The sequence below is a fragment of the Eptatretus burgeri genome, chromosome 7 (genome assembly GCF_056783735.1).
Source record: "Eptatretus burgeri isolate ZD-2024b chromosome 7, Ebu_testis_v1, whole genome shotgun sequence".
NCBI classification, from domain to species: Eukaryota; Metazoa; Chordata; class Myxini; order Myxiniformes; family Myxinidae; genus Eptatretus; species Eptatretus burgeri.
Window position 1 is genome coordinate 89,069,107 of NC_140967.1, and position 19,479 is coordinate 89,088,585.

General features: G+C 41.3%; 2 protein-coding genes across 4 annotated transcripts in view; both read left to right on the forward strand.

The window, feature by feature from the left end:
* Positions 1–10,521, forward strand: part of ERLEC1 (endoplasmic reticulum lectin 1) — a 56,500-nt gene extending 45,979 nt beyond the window's left edge. The window contains exons 12-13 of one of the 3 annotated variants that reach the window (XM_085890395.1): positions 3,371–3,474; positions 7,511–10,521. In XM_085890395.1, coding sequence (XP_085746521.1) covers positions 3,371–3,442 — 72 coding nt within the window. In that variant the 3' untranslated portion in view covers positions 3,443–3,474; positions 7,511–10,521. The other 2 variants (XM_085890394.1, XM_085890396.1) reach the window with 2 other exon arrangements.
* Positions 10,522–11,468: 947 nt separating this feature from the next.
* The window catches only part of XPO1 (exportin 1), a 133,289-nt gene continuing 125,278 nt past the window's right edge, over positions 11,469–19,479 (forward strand). Inside the window, exon 1 of the mRNA XM_085890382.1 lies at positions 11,469–11,487. The gene's annotated coding sequence lies outside the window, so the exon portion shown is untranslated. The remainder of the gene's footprint in view (positions 11,488–19,479) is intronic.

The following is a 19,479-nucleotide window of genomic DNA, read 5'->3' on the forward strand; positions in this document are numbered from 1 at the left end:
AGGCGTTTGCCATCAGCAAACGCAAGGCGTTTGCCATCCTCAGGGAAGGAGTGGGGTGGTTCACTGGAGATTGTCTAACTGGTGGAAGCAGTTCATTTTAAAAGAAAACAAAGACACAGATGACCAAGGGGGCAATTTGGAAGATTAAAAGGTGGGATAATGAGGTTCTAGACACAATACAGAATGACTGGGATAGACTCTTAACTCTTTCTGAAACTTGCTTCAACACGGGTCCTACTTTTTGGACAGAAACCAATGCTTATGCAAGACATTTACTCATGGCATAACTTGGCTATATTACTCCCATTACCCCCTATCACCTTCCCACAACAATATGTTGAGATGGTGGTGTGGTGTAACACAAGAAGATTGTGCGAGGAAGGAATACATCAGAGGAACTGTGAAGGTGGTTGAAGCATCAAAGAAGGTACAGGGAAGTCGATTGAGATAGTATGGGCATGTGATGAAAATGGATGAGGAGTATGTGGTCATAAGGATGATGGGAATGGCACCACCTGGAAAGAGACGGCATGACAGACCGAAGAGATGGAGTGATTGTGTGGAAGTAGACATGGAGGAGAAAGTTGTGAATAAATAATGGGTATATAACCGACTCAAATGGTGGAGCAGAATCCACGTCAGTGGCCCGACTTGAAGTGCGCTAATAATGCTGCAGTATAAGAAGAAGTTGTTCTTGATCGTATGTGGATTACTTTGTGGTGCCAGTTCCCCTGCACACATTCATCCAATAACCATGATCCCTATTTCCACCACCCTCCAAGACCATGGAGCGCTTTTTTGACCACAATAATGATTTTGACTTGATCCGTCAGCACAGGCAGAGACGTCATCTCCAGTGGGCCTCTTTGTTCATGTGTTTTTTTATTTTTTTTAATCAAACGCTGTATCTTATGCACATCCCCTTGGCATTAATCCTGCTTACAGAACTGAGGGCCTCCCTCAATCTGCCAATATCTGGTGGCAACTCATCAAGTCTGTCTCTAAAATATGCTCCTCATTCAGTTCCTTCACTCATAAACGGAAGAGGTACGGTTTGCACAGCTTTCACGGATTGTCTGAACTCCAACCCCCACCATCCCCCTACCTTTTCTTTTTCTTTGTGAAAGACAAGATCCTCAATTATACCCTAACTCCCTGACAGACAGCTCCTGAGAGCAAACGTGTTGCTCACCTGGTAAGGGGGGAGAAGGTTTCTTGCAAATCTTTATACATCTTCAACAACCAGTCGAGAAGGCCTCAGTAATTTGATCCAACAGACATGTGTGTCTGTCCTTTCTGCTCTTCTTTCTTTGCTTTCTTGCAGATCCTTCTCTGACAATCATTTGTCTTCATTATGGAAAGGTGCCAACACCACCGCTCTGGAGATCGGTCTGCCACCTTCCTATTTTTTGGGGCTCTTCATACAAGGTCGACGGCTCGTAATGGAGGTGTCACCCACACACACATGGACATACTGACAAGACAAACACAGCCACTGAGCTTGGGGGAAGTGCCGTCAATTCCCAGGATACTCTGGGTCCCAGCGACGTCACAACGACACCACTTTTATCACCGCACTCAGCGGGACAATTCCTCAGGAGAAATTTCCTCCTCCCCATGGATGCCTACCTATGGGGATTGACCGTGCTCTATCCTTTTAAATGCTGAGCGTCAAGCAACGAAGCAACACATACCATTTTTTTTCAAGTCCTTGGTATGACCCGGCCAGGGTTTCAACCGCCGACCTCCCAGATTTGGAGTGGACGCTCCAATGTTGCTGTTTCTTATGCAACCTATGGCTGCTGGTTGCATCATTTTCTGGTGGCTGTGCTGCTGATGCAGTGCCCCTGTTACCATACGAGTAAGCTGCTACTCATTTTGCTGACCTCAGAAGGATGACAGGCTGAGTCAACCCACCCGGTGTTATTTCATTGGCGCAACAGGGGCTCAAACTCAAGACCCTAAGATCTCAAGCCAGCCACCTTAACAGTTAAGTCAACAACAGGCATCATTACACCACAGAGTCTGGTGCTTTGCAGGTTTTGCATTTTTACTCACAACACAATCGTGACCTCGCAATTCTCCTGAGACTCGCTTGACTTTCTGAAGCTTAGAATCGAAATTTGTAATACTACTGCCTTCAGCTGCATTTGAAACCACAACATCCAGGATCCCAGTCGAGCATCCTCATCAATGGACCAACCTTGAACAAAAAATATTTTGTACAAAATGAACAACATACGACCTCGTTTGCACAGACATAAAATGCCTTTTTACACTCATTCTGCCATTATAAATTGTATGCATTTTATATTGCGTCTCCGTTGTGTGTGCGCAATGATTGACAGCAGGGTATCGGTGATTTCAGTGCTCAGCCAATGCAAGAAATTCCTGGCACGACCCCTTGGAGACTCATGTGTTTCAGTATAATAACCCTTGTGGGGATGAGCCAGAATCTGTAGGCATTTGCTATGAGTTCCCAGTCCCAGCTATCAATCATTGGCTAGAGAAGGCCTGACGCCGAACTGGGGATTGAACAAGCCGAATCCCTCAACACCATTCCTGATAAGGCAAATTTATGGTCCATTCATACGGCGCACCTGCCTTGACGATATCGTGCGCCCACCTCGTTTCACGTTTCGTCTGTAGACATTGGGTCCAACACAAGGCAGATCATTTGAATCTTCACCTCCTGGGACTGTGGCGAATGGTAAAAGCACATGGCTAATCTGATCTTTCATGCCCTTGTTGTCATGCACCTTGTGGTTAACTGGTTATGGTGCATACACCATTAGTGGCACAATATGCAGAGGTCATGAGAGCGGGACATTATTTTGCCATGAAGTATTTCCTTTCTGGAATCGGCTGTTGTTGTCTCGTTCTTCCATGAGCCTTTATATGTAATTTTATACGTTATATATATATATATATATATATATAGTATTTATGCCTGGTGTTGGCTTAATGGTTCGGGTGGTGGGCTTAGTATCCTAGGATCCTGAGTTCAAATCCCACTCGGTTGTTGAATTAATATACCAGGTGGGGTTGACTCTGCCTCTCATCGTTCCGACTTCCGAGGTCAGCAAAATGAGTGCCAGCTTGCTGGTACCCTGCGTCTGAGTGGCGACCCGTCCAGGATTGTGTCTAATAGCCGAGGAGACTGCTTAGGCAGCATCAACGCTCTGCACAGAGTATGGTCCCAATGGATGGATGGATGTAGTATTTGTCGGAAAGGAGCGGACATATTATGTGACACCAGAATCGATAGATTATGAGTGTTTGAAAATAAATTGCACATGAAGTATCAAAGGATTGACATGACAGATTGATCTATCAGTTCCAACTTATGCAAACCTGTTTTTGTGCAAAGGTGGAATCTTCTCTTCTCTGTTCAATCCTGGACTCGACCGATGAGAACGGACTCTTGTCATTGCCCCAGTGATGCTACGTGTGCGCAGAACCTCACGCGCAGCTGTAAGTGCAGCTTTTGTACACCTGGTACAACACCGGGTGATGGAAACTCCGAGGGCAGAAGCACGTTGGTTTCAGGAAATGCTCTCACTGTTATAATTGCTGATGAGATAACCACAGCAAATGCCGGTCATTCTTATGGTGAATGAGGTTCGATGTTAGTTTAATTTAAATATCTGTGCCACTCTCATTCAACTCGTATCACATGCTTTTTCTGGGTTGTTTTGAATGATTTTGACCACATTGCTCCTTCTCCCTCCTCTTCTCCTTCTTCTTCGTCTTCTTTCACATAAAATGCTGGTAAGAGAGAATTGTATTTCACAATCGTGCACAAAGTTGTGCATAATCTTTACTTACTACCTTACACTTTAGACTTCTCTCCTTCCTTTCTGCCTTCTACACACCTCAACCCAATCAAACATGAAGTTTCCAGTCATGTTTTTCAGCAATGTGATTCAAGAATTTATATAGCCATCCTCTTGTGATCTGCATGAATGTCCATTTAAATCTGACAGATTGAAAAATCTTACAAATCACTCTTGATTTTGGTGAAGACTGATATTCCTTAAGTAGAACTCAAGCTCGTCGCTGAGGAGGATTGGGGGGGGGGGGGAAGAGCTATGGAGGGGCAGGGGGTTTGTAGGATTCTATTGCCACCCACCCCTCCTCCAGCCTAACGTGACCAGATATTTTTTGACGTTAATTATGCAACATAATGGTCGATGGGAACATCGTTAAAAAAAATGCCATCAAAAATTACCAAGGATACATAAGAACACAGCAACAACTAGAACGGCACTTTGTAGAGCGCAACTCGACCAGGCTGAACAGTTTGTGTTTTGTATCCCACTGATAGGCCAAATCTGAATTCAGACTTCAACCAAAATCTAATCGGCTTGTTCTTGTCACCGAGCTAACTCTTCCCCCAAGTTTTGTCCGAATCCGTCCACAAGTTTTTGAGACATCATGCTATATTGTACTCTATGTATGTATCATTTTTGGCCCTATCTCGGAATGATATAGAATCACTCAAAATTATAGTATCTGGATCCAGATCTTCACCAAAATGGAATGAATTTCTGGTCACACACCTAACCTTTCCACCAAATTTCGTCCGAATCCATCCATAACTTTTACTCACAGCCAAACAAACAGAGAAACAGACACGGGTGAAAACATAACCTCCCCACCTTTGGTGGTGGAGGTAATTACAATGTTCCTTGAAATACAAATCAGAAAAATAACGTTTAAAATTTTTTTTTTTTTTTTAAACTGGGGATGGAATTCCAAAAAAACAACAACCAAACAAGGGGGGAATGACACCACAATACAAAACCACGATTCCTTTATGGATTACCATCAAGATATCTTTTGACATTTTCCCCGTCTCAATTTCACAACAAATAAAATACACAATCACACAAACCCACACTACAAATGTACCACTCCCTTTCACATAGACATCTTCAAACAATGACACAAACGCACTAATTACACAAACCCACACTGTAAATGTACAACTCCACTCCCACGTGACACAAGCCCCACATTGATAATGCCTCTGACGGGCTTACAACTGTCCAGTTTTTGTTTTCCAAATATACACGGTGGTTGATTCCAACTTGTTGGCATAACACTGAAATATATAGAAAGCATAAATAGGGTGAATGTCCAGTTAAGAGATTGATGATGTTGCAAAAACATCACATGGAACAATTTTGAAATCGTTGAAAGTAGAATGTATATATATATATATATATATATATATATATATATATATATATATATATATATATATATATATATATATATATTTTTTTTTTTTTTTGCGGTGACGGGTACCAAGACACTCAGTACTCAAGACACACCAAGACACTCAAGACACTCAGAGCTTGTCACTCAGTGGGATTAATACCCGGTTGTCCTCGGTAATGCCGGACCTGGGGCCACCGCTCACAATTAACGTTGTGGTACGGTGGGTTGTTTTAAAACCACGAACGCCACCCAGTCAACCACGAGTTCCAGTGTCCACCGTTTAATTATTCCGTTTAACTCGAGGTCACATGGTTAACTGAGTGGGGAGCGCGCCCTCGGCAAAGCACCAATATTAACTGATTAGATTTTAAATAGGGCGGCCGAACGTTTTAACCACTGGTGCGTGCCGACGATTTTTTTGGTCAAATCTGTGGTAATTACCTCCCAGTCTATCTCGGTTCGAACAATGCTAGATCAATGGAAGAAAAGGATAAACACGGACAGGTTGGAAATCGACAAATAATTTATTAATAATAAAATAAATAAGTAAAAAGAACTTTTTATTTGCTGAGGTAAATAAAGAATTTCCAAGCAAAATCAATCAAAATGCCAGGAACGAGACAAAGAGCAGAATCTTAACGGGGGTTGACTTGCAGCTAAACACAGACAAGGGTACCCAACGGATCATTCAGGGGGAGGGGAGTGGGATAAAATTGTCTTGCTCACCAGAAAGTCGACCATGAAGCAAAAACGTTCTGAAATGCGTGCGTGCGGGTCACGTCTGTCACCAGCACCCAGCTTTGTCGTACAGCCTCTCGGGCAGCCTTCAACGCCAGTCAAAGTATGGAGGGCACCGAGATGGTCCGTCGCGGATTTAGACCCTGTTGCCGCCGGTGATGAACGACCCGTGCCTCATTTGTTGGTGGCTTTGTTCACACCCGCACCACATGCTCGCTTGCCGAAGCTCTGGGCAGGACAAACTGTCCTGCTGTTGGTGCTGGCCAGACACCCACATGCGCGCTTCCTTCTCCTCTTTTGCGCGCCTACACCCGCTTCTTGCTCACTTCTCTCTCATACCTCTTTCGTTAACGCTCTTCAGAACGTATCGCTTTCGCTTTTTCCCCACTCTCAAAACTTATCTCCTCACAGAACGTCTCTCTTGCTTCAGAACGTCCCTATTTAGCCTTTTCCTCTCCGAACGTCTCTCCTCACAGAACGTCTTTTTATATCTTCGGGGCGTCTCTGCGGGTCCAACACACCCCACGCTCACCCCGTCCCACTGGCGCACGGTTACCATTATGACCCGTGTGCTCTCAAAAATGGCGGGCGTCGGAGCTCACGAAAGATCGCCGTTGAGGAATTTATAAGGGCGGGCCCCAGAGCTCGTAAAAGATTATTGCTGAGGAAATATAGGGGCGGGCTTCAGATCTCGTGAAAGAAACGTGTGTAAACATGTCTGTCGTAAAGAAAAAAAATCTTCCCATAAGAGAGGGGGGATCTATCCTTTACCCTTCTCACCGCATCACATTTAAGATCCCATTAGATATGGGGATGGGGCTGATCTGAACATGTATTTAAGGAAATAACTGTCTGAGGACCTGGATGTGTGGATGCATTCATCAGACCGGATTCTAAAATCTGTAACATATATATATATATATATATATATATATATATATATATATATATATGGATACAAACAAACACAGCATAATAGTGACCAAAGCTTTTTGTGCTGCACTCTTCAGGGTAAAAAATCGCAGCAAATGAAGAAGGAAATGAAGGCGCGTGCTTTACTTGCTGCGATTTTTTACCCTGAGGAGTGCAGCACGAAAAGCTTTGGTAACTATTATGTAGTGTTTGTTTGTATACATATTAAAGTTCTGTAGTACCAAACATCTGTATATATATATATATATATATATATATATATATATATATATATATATATATATATATATATATATATATATATATGTCAGTTGCTGACTGTGCCTGAATTCAGTCTTTATCTATACCGTCGATGATCAATTTAAATCAAAGGACAACAGTTTCACACGACCACCATTTTGTTTGTGTCGCACCTCATTGAATCTCCAGAATGTATCATTTTATTATTTGGTTCTTCATCTCTCTTGCTCCCTTTCATTTAAGAGAAACGAAATGCACCAAAAGTGAATTTATGTAAATATATGGTGTTTTCTTTTTTTTTGTAACCTTTTAAAAGAAGTTATTTGGTTTCTATGCTTCGCAAGTGCATTGTGGGTCGTTGTTGTCGAGGCAGAATGACCCATGTTTTGGCGGCGTCTCTATATTGCTGAATCGACCACGATTGTGTGACCGACACGAGTGGAAAACTGGAATTTCGAGGAGGCAAGATTTATTTATTTTTTCCACCAAGGATTATTCAAATATCTTCTACTTTGAAATATCTGTCCTTGTATAATATATTCTACATGACATGGACCGAACTACATACATAGGTATTGACAGCAGTAACAAAACAAGTTTTTATGATCCTTTGGTTCTGCCAAAGTGATGGAAACAGTAAAGCATTGAAGGATAAAGGTAGTAAGGGCATTATGTAAATCCCCACTCCCGTCCCAACCACCGTCCCACCCCACTTTGGTAGTTGTGTTTCATCCTGGATCTTGCTCGTCATATAATAGTCTGTTTGTAAAAGCATTATAATACGACAACACTGACAACTTTGCAACGTCTAATGATATCCTACGTTGGATGGAGAAATATCACGATGACGGGTTAGTAAAAAAGCAACAACCAATGGGACTGTAGATCGAGTTATTTTATTGATATTTCAAACTCGTGAAATATATAATTAATATATTTGGCTGAGATGCTTACTTTTCAAGGTCTTGTACATTAATGTGAAAGTTAGTGTGTGATATATATATATATATATATATATATATATATATATATATATATATATATATATATATATATATATATATATATATATATATATATATATATATATATATATGTCCAGTACATTGGAGAAAGTAATATATTTGTTGTGATTATATAAATCTAAATTTTGTTCTCATTCCTTTGACATTGTTCTTCAGACTGAAAGGATGATGTCATCAATAAAACAGGTGTGCATTTTTATGTGTGGTGTGTGTGTATGTGTGTATAAGATAACAGCTTTACTTTTATTAATTTTTGGTGCAAATTTCGACTCTTAGAAGAGTGAAGTGATTGGGCAAAAGGGCAACGGACTGGCAAAAGGGGAAGTTTTTTTTTGTATACCAAGTCAAGGCTCATGTCAGAGCATTTCCCAGAAACATGTAACGAGGCAGGAGACAAGAGGGGTGGGAAAGGAAAGCACAAAATAGTAGGGAACAAAGACAATAGGATATGTGTGAAAGGGAGAGGGATGTGGCGGGGTACACGGGGTAAACAACATGGTACTACAGGGACTTTCAGGAAGGAAAACAGGGAATATGAAGGAGGTGGGTTTGGGGTGGATTAATGGTGGTAGTAAAAATCAATATTTTGGATGGGGAAAGATGTGAGATGGTGAACAGCTGTTTTGAAGACCTGGAGGGAGGAGTAGGATTGAAGAGTGTGTGGGAGTTTGTTCCAGATGTGGGAAAAAAGTGGAATGGAAGAGTGAAGGGTGCAACAAGAAAGGGTTGCTGGATGCAGCAAGCAAGGGAATGAAGAAATAGGAAAAGAAAAGGAAATACAGTAACGTGAAAGTAAGAGCGTTGGGTTAGGTGTGTGGGGAGGAGAGGGAAGGTGGTAGTGGGGGAAGATTGTAGGTAGAGATGGGCTATGTGTGACATAAGGTAGAGGTATACTGCCAACGTTAAGCCCTTGAGTGGTGAGATTGAGTAGCCACAGCTCGACGGTTCCACAAATGGGATAAAAGTGGAACAATAATTGAGATGAGTGGAAGCCTGGATTTTGGGAGTTCAACTTGGAGGGGTTTACCTTAAGAATGCATCCTCGAGTTGTTGGGAGAGGTGAAAGGCTGAGAGAGAATTTGGAGCTCGACCAAAGGAGAGGCAGAAAAAGACAGACCACCCACCTTCCTGCAACAAACCTTGTCCTTTGGCCTCCTCACAAGAGATTCCATTAATGTTGAGAGCTTTAGATTCCACAGAATACAGGAGAGATGTATAATGTTGGGGCTTGAGCTCATCGTGGAGTACTGCACTCCATTGAGCGATGGATGAACGTTTTGTCAGCTCGAGTAGTTCTGGTTTTTCAAGGAAAATCTTGGAAGGTAGAGTATACACAGTTGCAGCTAGCTCTTGAGGCCAGCCCAGGAGAGGTCATGGCTGATAGTGAGTCCTAGAACAGATGGTACTACACCACTCTCTGAGGCAGTCTCTAATAAAGACTCAGATGTTGCAGCGCTACCAGTGGAGCCATCTATTGGCTTTGCACCACAATGATCATCCAGAGTTTGAAAGGTGCTTATCCATTTTGATTTGTAGCTGATACTCAGATATTAATGATCCTTGCTTGTATTCTTCACTGGTGTCTTCATTACTCTTGTACAGTATTCATCATGAATGCATTCACACATTTAATGCCGTGGTGTATTGGATCACTCGGAAGTCCTGTTAGTGAAAGGGAGTGGGTCCCAGATGCTCGGACCATGGAGATGGGCCTGTGGATGGTTCTTTGGTTTTGAGTGTTGTCAGCACAATGAAAGACCAACAGTGCACTCAAACTGCTTGTCCATTTGACTCATCACATCCGCCACTGGCTATTACTTTAATAAGTTTCTTAAGATCCTTCGTCTGATTTATTTTCATTCCTAAGTATCTGGTTCTTGTTGCATGTGTGGTCAGCTGTTTCTGACAACTTTTCTGTAAATACTCACGCATCCTTAAGGGAATGTCAAAATTATATTTAAAAGTCACACATTGACACACTGACACACTGACACACACACACACACACACACACACACACACACACACACACACACACACACACACACACACACACACACACACACACACACACACACTGACACACATTGACACTGACACACACACACATTGACACACTGATACACACACATTGACACTGACACACACACACACACACACACACACACACACACACACACACACACAAACACACACACTAACACACACACTGACACGCACGCACGCACGCACGCACGCACACGCACACACGCGGATGGATAACATGTAATTGTTGTTGTTTGTGTGCTGCTTTCATTGGACTTTTATATATTGTTTTTTTATTACTTCGACAAATAAATATTTCCATTTTGTGTTTTTATTCCGTGTTCTTGAAAAGGATTTCCCCTTTGGAAGAATAATAAATGTTGCTCGTTCAAACCGCCGACATTGAAGATCGATGTCCCGCTTCTTCTTCTTCCTTAATCGCAGAGACTCGGGCTTGCTTTCAAAAGAGCCGAGTAAATGTGATTAAGGAACGAATTTTTGTTCCAAGTAAATCGATCATTTGCTTTCCAACGGCACCATTTGTATTTTATTAAACGACAGCAGAAACTTTTTGGAATAAACCATTACGGACGAAGGAACTCGGGATTCTTTTTAATACACCGCACACCACACATTTGTGGACTATTACCTGATTGGACTGTATTTTGATGGGGGCGGGGTAAATTGCCTTAATAAATAAATAAATGTGACGTCCCTCACGATGTCTATCAAAGCCCGCGTTGTAATTGCCAACCTATGGCTGTTTGTCCGCTCTGTCACCATGACAACGCTGTGTGGTGATGAAGGGGGGATTCGAACCGGCAACCCGACGATCCAACCACACACGCATTAACCCACCAGTCACCACTCCAAACCACCACCACCACGACGACGACGACTGCACAAGCTGCATTGGAGGAATAAACCGAGGAAGAGCGGAGCTGCGCGATTCCGGAATTTATTTATTTATTAATTCTCCACCACCCGTTGTTCGCCTTCAGGTGGCAAATCTAGACCGATCTTCACAAAACAGAACCAACTGTCCTGATAGAGCTAATCAAACCTATTGTTTGAAATCCTATTGTTTGAAATCAAAAGGCCAAGGACTCGTGGTCGTATATAATCGTCGATTTTCATCTGATCGACTTGAAATTTCAACGGGGGTTGAATGTTGTTGTGAACCAAGCAAGACTCCAGCTTGTCGGCCTTCCGGGCCGCACCGGAAGTGCGTCATTTATTTTTCTCCTTCCGTTGCTCGATAACCAGCAACAAGAACACTAAAGTTGTTTCTGCATTACAGGTACTTCAAACACACCTCAACAGTTGCGTCACTGAAGCCGATTGTTTTTGAGATAAAAGGCCAAAGGTCACAAAATGGTCAATTTTCATCCGATTGATTTGAAATCTGAACATTATTTGCACATTGAGTCAATGAATTGATTCACCAAAATCAGAATAATCGATGAAGCCATTTATACATGTTAACGGTTTCCATGACAACATTTCACCTCATCATAATGTATGGGGCTTTTTGTGATTTTATTTTTTACCAAACATGAATAACCTTTGAACATGTCAAAGAGAAGCTTAAAGAGGTTTTTTTGTATATCTTGTCAAGGCTTGTATGGAGCTAACACACAACGCACAGCAAGGGGGGCATGAGACAAGAGGGGCGGGAGTGGGAAGGACAAAACAGTGGGGAACAGAGACATTAGGAGATCTGTGGAAGGGAGAGGGGTGGGGTGGGTAACATGGGGAATACAAGATGGACATTTCAGGGACTTTCAGGAAGGAAAGCAGGGAATTTGAAGGAGGTGGGCTTGGGTGGATTAACGGGGGTAGAAAAGATCGTGCCTTTGGATGGGGGACGATAAGAGGTGGTGGTGAACAGCTGTTTTGAAGGCCTGGAGAGAAGAATGGGATTGAATAGTGAGGGAATTTATCCCAAAGGCGGGAAAAAAGAGGAATGAAAGAGTGAAGGTGAGCAGTGATTCGTGATTTTGGTAGTTTTACCAGAAGGGGGTTGTTGGCGGACCTTAAGCGCCCTGCACAAATATGGTGGGGACATATCGCAAACAGTGCAGGGTGGGGCGAGACCGGAGAGGAGCCAGTAGAAGACAGAAAGACCACCGACCTGCCTGCGGTGAGAGAGTGAGAGGCCCAAAGACTCAACCTCATCGCGGGAGATACCAATGATCCGAAATGCCTTGGTTTCCACTGCATGAAGCTGAGAAAGGTGATAGGCAGGAGCACCAGCCCAGAAGGGAGAGCAGCACTCCATCAGGCTGCGGACGAAAGCTTGATGTGTGATCAGGAGCTCAGGTGGGTCAAGGAAGGACTTTGGACGATGGAGGATTCCCAGTCAGCGACTGGCTTTGGAGGCCAGGTTTGAAATGTGACTTTCCCAGGAAAGGTCATGGCAGATAGTGAGACCCAGAAGCTTGAAAGAAAGGATTTCTTCCAGAGGAGTGTTGAGAAAGTGGATGGGGGGGGGGGGGACGGTTTCTAAACGGTCCTTTCTGGGAGACATAGTGAGAGCATGAGATTTGTCAGGATTGAAGGACATGTTCCACGTGTTGGACCGGTTTGTGATTTTACCCAGATCTGCAGAGAGCGAAGAAGCTGCTGCTCGACGGTCTGAGGGATGACAGATGGTACGGCAAAGGGTGAAGTCATCAGCAAAGAAATAAAGAGGATTTTCTCTGAGTCAGACAAATCATTGATGAAAACCAGAAAAAGAACAGGGCCCAGAATACTGCCTTGAGGAACTCCAGCATGGACAGGAAGAGGGGATGAAAGAACTCCATTTAGGGCCACACATTGGCTGTGACAGGAGAGGAAGTCTGTGAGCCATGAGTGGAGATGGCCGTGGATACCATAGGAAGAAAGTTTGGTGAGCAGGGCAGGGTTCTAGACCATGTCAAAAGCACGCGATATGTCTCGGGATATGGCTCTGATTTCATGTCTCGGGATATGGCTCTGATTTCATGTCTCGCATTGAGGACCTCCATCCATTGTTAGGGGAGCAGAAGCAGCATATCCAGGGTAGAGTGACTTGGTCTGAAACCAAATTGATGATCGGAAATCAAGCCATTGAAGAAGAGGAAGGATTTAATGACTGAATCAATGATGGATTCCATAACCTTGCTGATGATTGGCAGAAGGCTGATTGGTCTGTCGTTGCAGGGATCTGTTTTTGCACCTTTTTATGCAGGTTGTAATGTTTGCTGATTTCCAAGCAGATGGCAGATTATCGTGAGCAAATGAGAGGGTGAATAGAACAGAGAGAGGGTGAGCAAGAGCAGAAGAGCAGGTTTTTAGGACACGTGAGCTGATGCCGTCTGGACCAGTTGCAGAATCTGACTCGAGGTTTGACAGCAAGCTCTCCACCTTGTCAGGAGAAAAGGACACAGAGTCCAGGGACAGTTGGGTGCGACTGGGTAAGGTGGGTAGAGAAAGCGATGGGTTTTGGACACAAGATTTAGCTGCAAACACCGAGTTTAGGCATTCAGCCTTTTCACGAGCGGTATCAGCAGTGCGGCCATTTAAGGTAAGGGAGGGGATGGAGGGGGAGCATACACCAGAAACAGATTTGATTAGATTCCACCAGGATTTTGAGGAGGGAATTCTTTCCAAGAATTGTAAAGATCAACAGGGAAATTTTCCCTTTCTTCATTATTAAAGTAGATGTGTTGAAATAAATCCTTTTCTTTAAATATTTTATCCAGTTCTTTATTAACATTAATACGAGCTGTAATTTTTCTTCACTAATACTTGTATCTCTGCTTTTCATACGTTTGCGTTGAGTTTCTTCATCAACATCAAAACCGAATGATAAAATCTTAATCCCATTACCATTCAGATATTTAATAATTTATCTCATTCCTTCTGGATTAGTTTCTAATATCCCAAGACCACTAGATTTTATTTTCTTTAACTCACTCTTACAATGTGAATATTTTGTTGTACCAAGAGAAACCCTCCTCAAATATTTGACCTTCATTCCTCAATCGCATGTTCCTCTACTGAAATAGAGTAATAATCTTCACCTTCTACTTCTCCAGGTCTTATTGCTCTCGTTGTTGTTGATACAATACGAACTACATGGTGCTTTTTAAGTAAATTTACAATATTCTCATTTGTACTAAACATGAACCTTGATTTATGAAAGTTTTTTTTTCCGGAAGCAGATTTTCCCCACAAGATTTATAATAATAGTTGTCATTTATATATGTAATTGTTTATAGAATAAAAAATATATCTCTTAATATCTCATCTTGTTTCACAACAATATACTTATATTTTTTAGTCATGTGCTTCATATAATCCCCAAATTCCTTTTTACTACATAATGTAGAACAATTGTCTCTCCAAAAATTATTTATATCTTTTGAATTTAACTTGAATAAAATAAAAGTATTAGCATTGTTTCTTATTGAGCGACGAGGGAGTTGAAAGTATGATTGACAGATAAATACAATTACAAGAAGAATGTCTACCTCTTGTGTTGTAGCTATCCATTACTGTTTGGTTTCTCTCATTAACACAATCATCAAAGATAACGAGGTTCTTTTTTGATTTATCCAAACGTTGGGGGGAACGAATATCATCTGTATTATCACTAAGAATACAAGTTATTGGCTTTGATTTCTTTTTATATCTCTGTGTATCACAAAATAATTGTATTATTTCTTCAATGTTGTAATCATTTAGTTTGTTTTGAAGTTTAAATAAACCGATTATATTTTGTTTTTGAAGACCAGCATTAAAACCTTGTGAGAGTAGTCGATACTCAGGTTGAAAACTTGACTTTGTGGAAATTATTAAATTATCATAATCTAAAAAGTTGGGAGTAAGGATCATCTTTAAAAGTAAGCAGGTTTTTCCACACCCACTTGAACTAACTATGAGACATCTTAATGAATTTGGAAGATTTTTATGGTTGTTAAATTTTATCTTATTTTTCCAAATGGGTAAAACATTATTCATTTATACTAGCTGAAACCCCGTCACAGACGGATTCCATTCCATGAGCCCAATATGACAACCAGTGGCGGCTCTTGTAAGATCCGGATCCCAGTCGATGTACTCCATGGCCTTACCTAATGAGGCCTACAAAACGTCCTTGTGCATGACATTTTTGGTGGACACTACTCCTTGTGAAGAAGTCCCCTGATTTGTGCACGTGTCTACTTTGACGTACACTGTGTCAAAACTTCTGGCTCTCGAGAACGCGGCGTACAGTTGTCCGTGCGAAAAAACTGGAGATGGTCAGTATATTCCCACTCTACGAAATGTTTGTCCCTACGCCTTGTTAATGTGTCGACGACAGGCGTAATGACGTCAGCGAATGACCGATGATGTCATGACGTCCTTACGCCTCTCAGCGGTGACGTCACACGTCGCCATGTAAATGAATGTAAACCGAAAAGTGTTTATTCTGCTTCAGAGTTGAAAGTTGACTATTGCCACGATGTGCGATACACTCTTACAGGTACGAAGTTTCTTTCAGTCCAGGTCACAGTACCGAGAAAAACGTGATGCGACCGCTAGGAGTAGCACAAAATTGGTCCTTCAGTATTAATATATAGATATTTGGAAAACAGGTTATTTAATTTATTATTGGCTTTTTTAGAAACTCTATATTTTATCCGAAGTTCGGGTTTAATTTCAAGATAATCCATTATTTTATTTATACAATAACTTGTGTTGATATTTCCCTGAAAATGGCAATCGTGAATAATATATAACAACAATCCTTTGAACATTTCCCTTATACGTTCAGTTTTTTACATTGTAAGGAAAGGTGTGTTATCACCCTCATACTTTACATTCATTTCTCTAATCAATCTTGTAAAGCAATTCATTTTTGGTGTAAATCTAAAAGAATTATATTCCTTTTTATATTTTTTATTATCATTAATTAGAAGATAATCACAGAATATACATTGTTTATGGGCTTTTGACTCTGTGTTTAATCCCACTCGATCACATGCAGGACAATTCTCAAATTTGTCATTTGGAGAATCACGATATTCAAGATGCTCAAAATATAGGAAACTATTCATATTTATAAAGTAAAACTTTACTTCAAATAAAATTCATCTTCGGTACTTTCATTGGTGCTTTCACAATCATCTATAAAACTACTTTCATAACTATCGTTTGAACACAAACTCTCGATATCATGAATGTTTTATGTTCCAACAGAGATACTATCATCACTCTCATAATCTTCAAAATCTTCAGTTGAATAATGACTCATATTTAATTAGTAGAAAAAACATTACCATCTATATCTATATACTTTTTTTCATTAACAGCTTCAATTACTACATTTTTTATATCAAAGGTAATTTTAAAATGATCCTTAGCTACTATTGAACGAAATGTCATTTCACCTGATATATTAATATCCTTTATTTCATCAGGATTTACATCTTTAGGATTGTTGAAAAAAATACAAATTTCTCCTTGCATATTACAGATGGTCTTATCTTTTCTTTCTAAAGCTTCATCCATAAGGTTTTTCTTTTTTGATACTTTTTCTAGTTTTGAATATATTGCCAGAAGGAGAGGAGAAACTTTTGTTGGAGCTACTTTAATTGATGTTCTTCCAGATATACGAAAAGCCCTTCCACTGAAGGAAATTGAAGAACTCATATTATTCACCATAATTGTTTTTATCCAATAGTTGTTATATTCATCTATATTTAATTTTACATCCTCGACATATTCTCAGTATCTTTTACAAATGAAGTGATTGATTGAAACTTGTCTTTTGTGTCTTGATTCATTGTATTTATTAAGTGAAAAAAAGTTGGAGGATAAAATGGTTTTCAGCACAGATTCACCTATAAATTAAACCAAACTTTCATCAAGAAAATTTTATTTTAAGCAAAGTTTTGTTATATAAATATGGTGAATACAACGTACTGTGATGTTTGTCATCACGAATATAAATATTATAAAAAACACCTTCAAACCAACAAACACACATTCAATTTTTTCAGACAAATATCTCCACTTGACCAAGAAACAAAACATTGTGATAGATGTGATAATGATATTCTTTAAAAAAGTTTTTTTTATAATAAACACATTCAATCATGCAAACACAAGAACAATGAAGAAAGGGAAAGTGCCACTAAATTCTCCATTGAAAACACTGATGGGGCATTTTAAGGACATATAAAAATAAGATTGTTTCGCTTTCAAGACCCTGGACCATCTTCAATCATTGAAGCTGTTGATATGGTTAAACAAAGTATTGAAACTATAATTAAAAACACATTAAGTGAAATGAAAGCCTGGTGTTGGCTTTGTGGTTAGGGTGGTGGCTTGGGATCCTAGGGTCCTGAGTTCAAGCCCTGTTGGCCGCTGAATTTAAAATACACTAGGAGTTTGATTCAGCCTGTCATCCTTCCGAGGTCGGCAAGGGGGCACTGCATCAGCGGCATAGCCGTATCCCAACCAATGATGCAACCAGCAGCCACAGGCTGCACGAGAGAGAGAGAGAGAGAGAGAGAGAGAGAGAGAGAGAGAGAGAGAGAGAGAGAGAGAGAGAGAGAGAGAGAGAGAGAGAGAGAGAGAGAGAGAGAGAGAGAGAGAGAGAGAGAGAGAGAGAGAGAGAGAGAGAGAGAGAGAGAGAGAGAGAGAGAGAGAGAGAGAGAGAGAGAGAGAGAGAGAGAGAGAGAGAGAGAGAAAGAGACAGAGAGAGAGAGAGAGAGAGAAAGAGAGAAAAAAAAAAAAAAAAAAAAAAAAAAAAAAAACTTTAAAGTTTTATATGGGAGTAAAATTGAATATGGTAAGAGAAGGTGATGAAACTACTCCCTATATGAGGACAAACCCTCACTTTATCTCATCATTTCAAGATTTTGTAAGATGTGATGTTTACGATGAACTCCAGAGACAAGAACAAGATGTTGATAACACTGTAGTAAGTAGTGGATTTGCTATTACAAAAATAATCTTTTTAGATATACACATCTTAAAATCAGATCCTCTTCAAGCTTCTTCTTAATATTGATTTACCAAAAGAGATAAAACTTAAGAAAACGGTTGTTAATCTATCTATAATTCCAGCAATCTGTTTGTGTGTGTGTGTGTGTGTGTGTGTGTGTGTGTGTGTGTGTGTGTGTGTGTGTGTGTGTGTGTGTGTGTGTGTGTGTGTGTGTGTGTGTGTGACCACTTTTTTTTTTTTTTTTTTTTTTTTTGTATACCTTGGCCGAGGCTCGTATGAGAGCTAACACACAACTCACAGCAAGGAGGCATGAGACAAGAGGGGCGGGAGTGGAAGGGACAAAACATTGGGGAACAGACACAGGTGAACTGTGGAAGGGAGAGGGATGGGGATGGGACGGGGAACATGGCGAGGGGAAGATGGACATTAAAGGGATTTCAGGAAGGAAAGCAGGAGAATTGAAGGAAGTGGGCTTGGGTGGATTATCGGGGGTAGAAAAGATCGAGGATTTGGATGGGGGAAGATAAGAGGTGATGGTGAACAGCTGTTTTGAAAGCCTGAAGGGAAGAATGGGAAAGAATAGAGTGAGGAAGTTTATTCCAAAGGCGGGAAAAAGAGGAATGAAAGAGTGAAGATGAGCAGTGATTCGTGATTTTGGTAGTTTTACCAGAAGGGGTTGTTGGCGGACCTTGAGCGCCCTGTGGAAATGTGGTTGGGACAAATCGCAGAGAGAGCAGGGGGGCAAGGCTGGAGAGGAGTCGGTAGAAGACAGAAAGACCACCGACCAACCTGCGGTGATTGAGTGAGAGGCCCAAAGACTCAGCTTCATTGCGGGAGATGCCAATGATCTTAAAAGCCCTGGTTTCGACAGCGTGAAGTCGAGAAAGGTGGGAGGCAGGAGCACCAGCCCAGAGGGAGAGCAGTACTCCATCAGGCTACGGACAAAAGCTTTGTAAGTGGTCAGGAGCTCAAGAGGGCCGAGGAAGGACTTTGCACGACGGAGGATTCCCAGTCGGCGACTGGCTTTTGAGGCAAGGTTGGAAATGTGACTTTCCCAGGAAAGGTCATGGCAGATAGTGAGACCCAGAAGCTTGAAAGAAAAGACTTCTTCCAGAGGATTGTTGAGAAAGTGGATGGGGGGGTTTTGTAAACGGTCCTTTCGAAGAGACATAGTGAGAGTGTGAGATTTGTCTGGATTGAAAGACATGTTCCACGTGTTGGACCAGTTTGTGATTTTATCCAGATCTGCAGTGAGTGAAGAAGCTGCTGCTTGCCGGGCTGAGGGATGACAGATGGTACGGCAGAGGGTTGAGTCATCAGCAAAGAGAA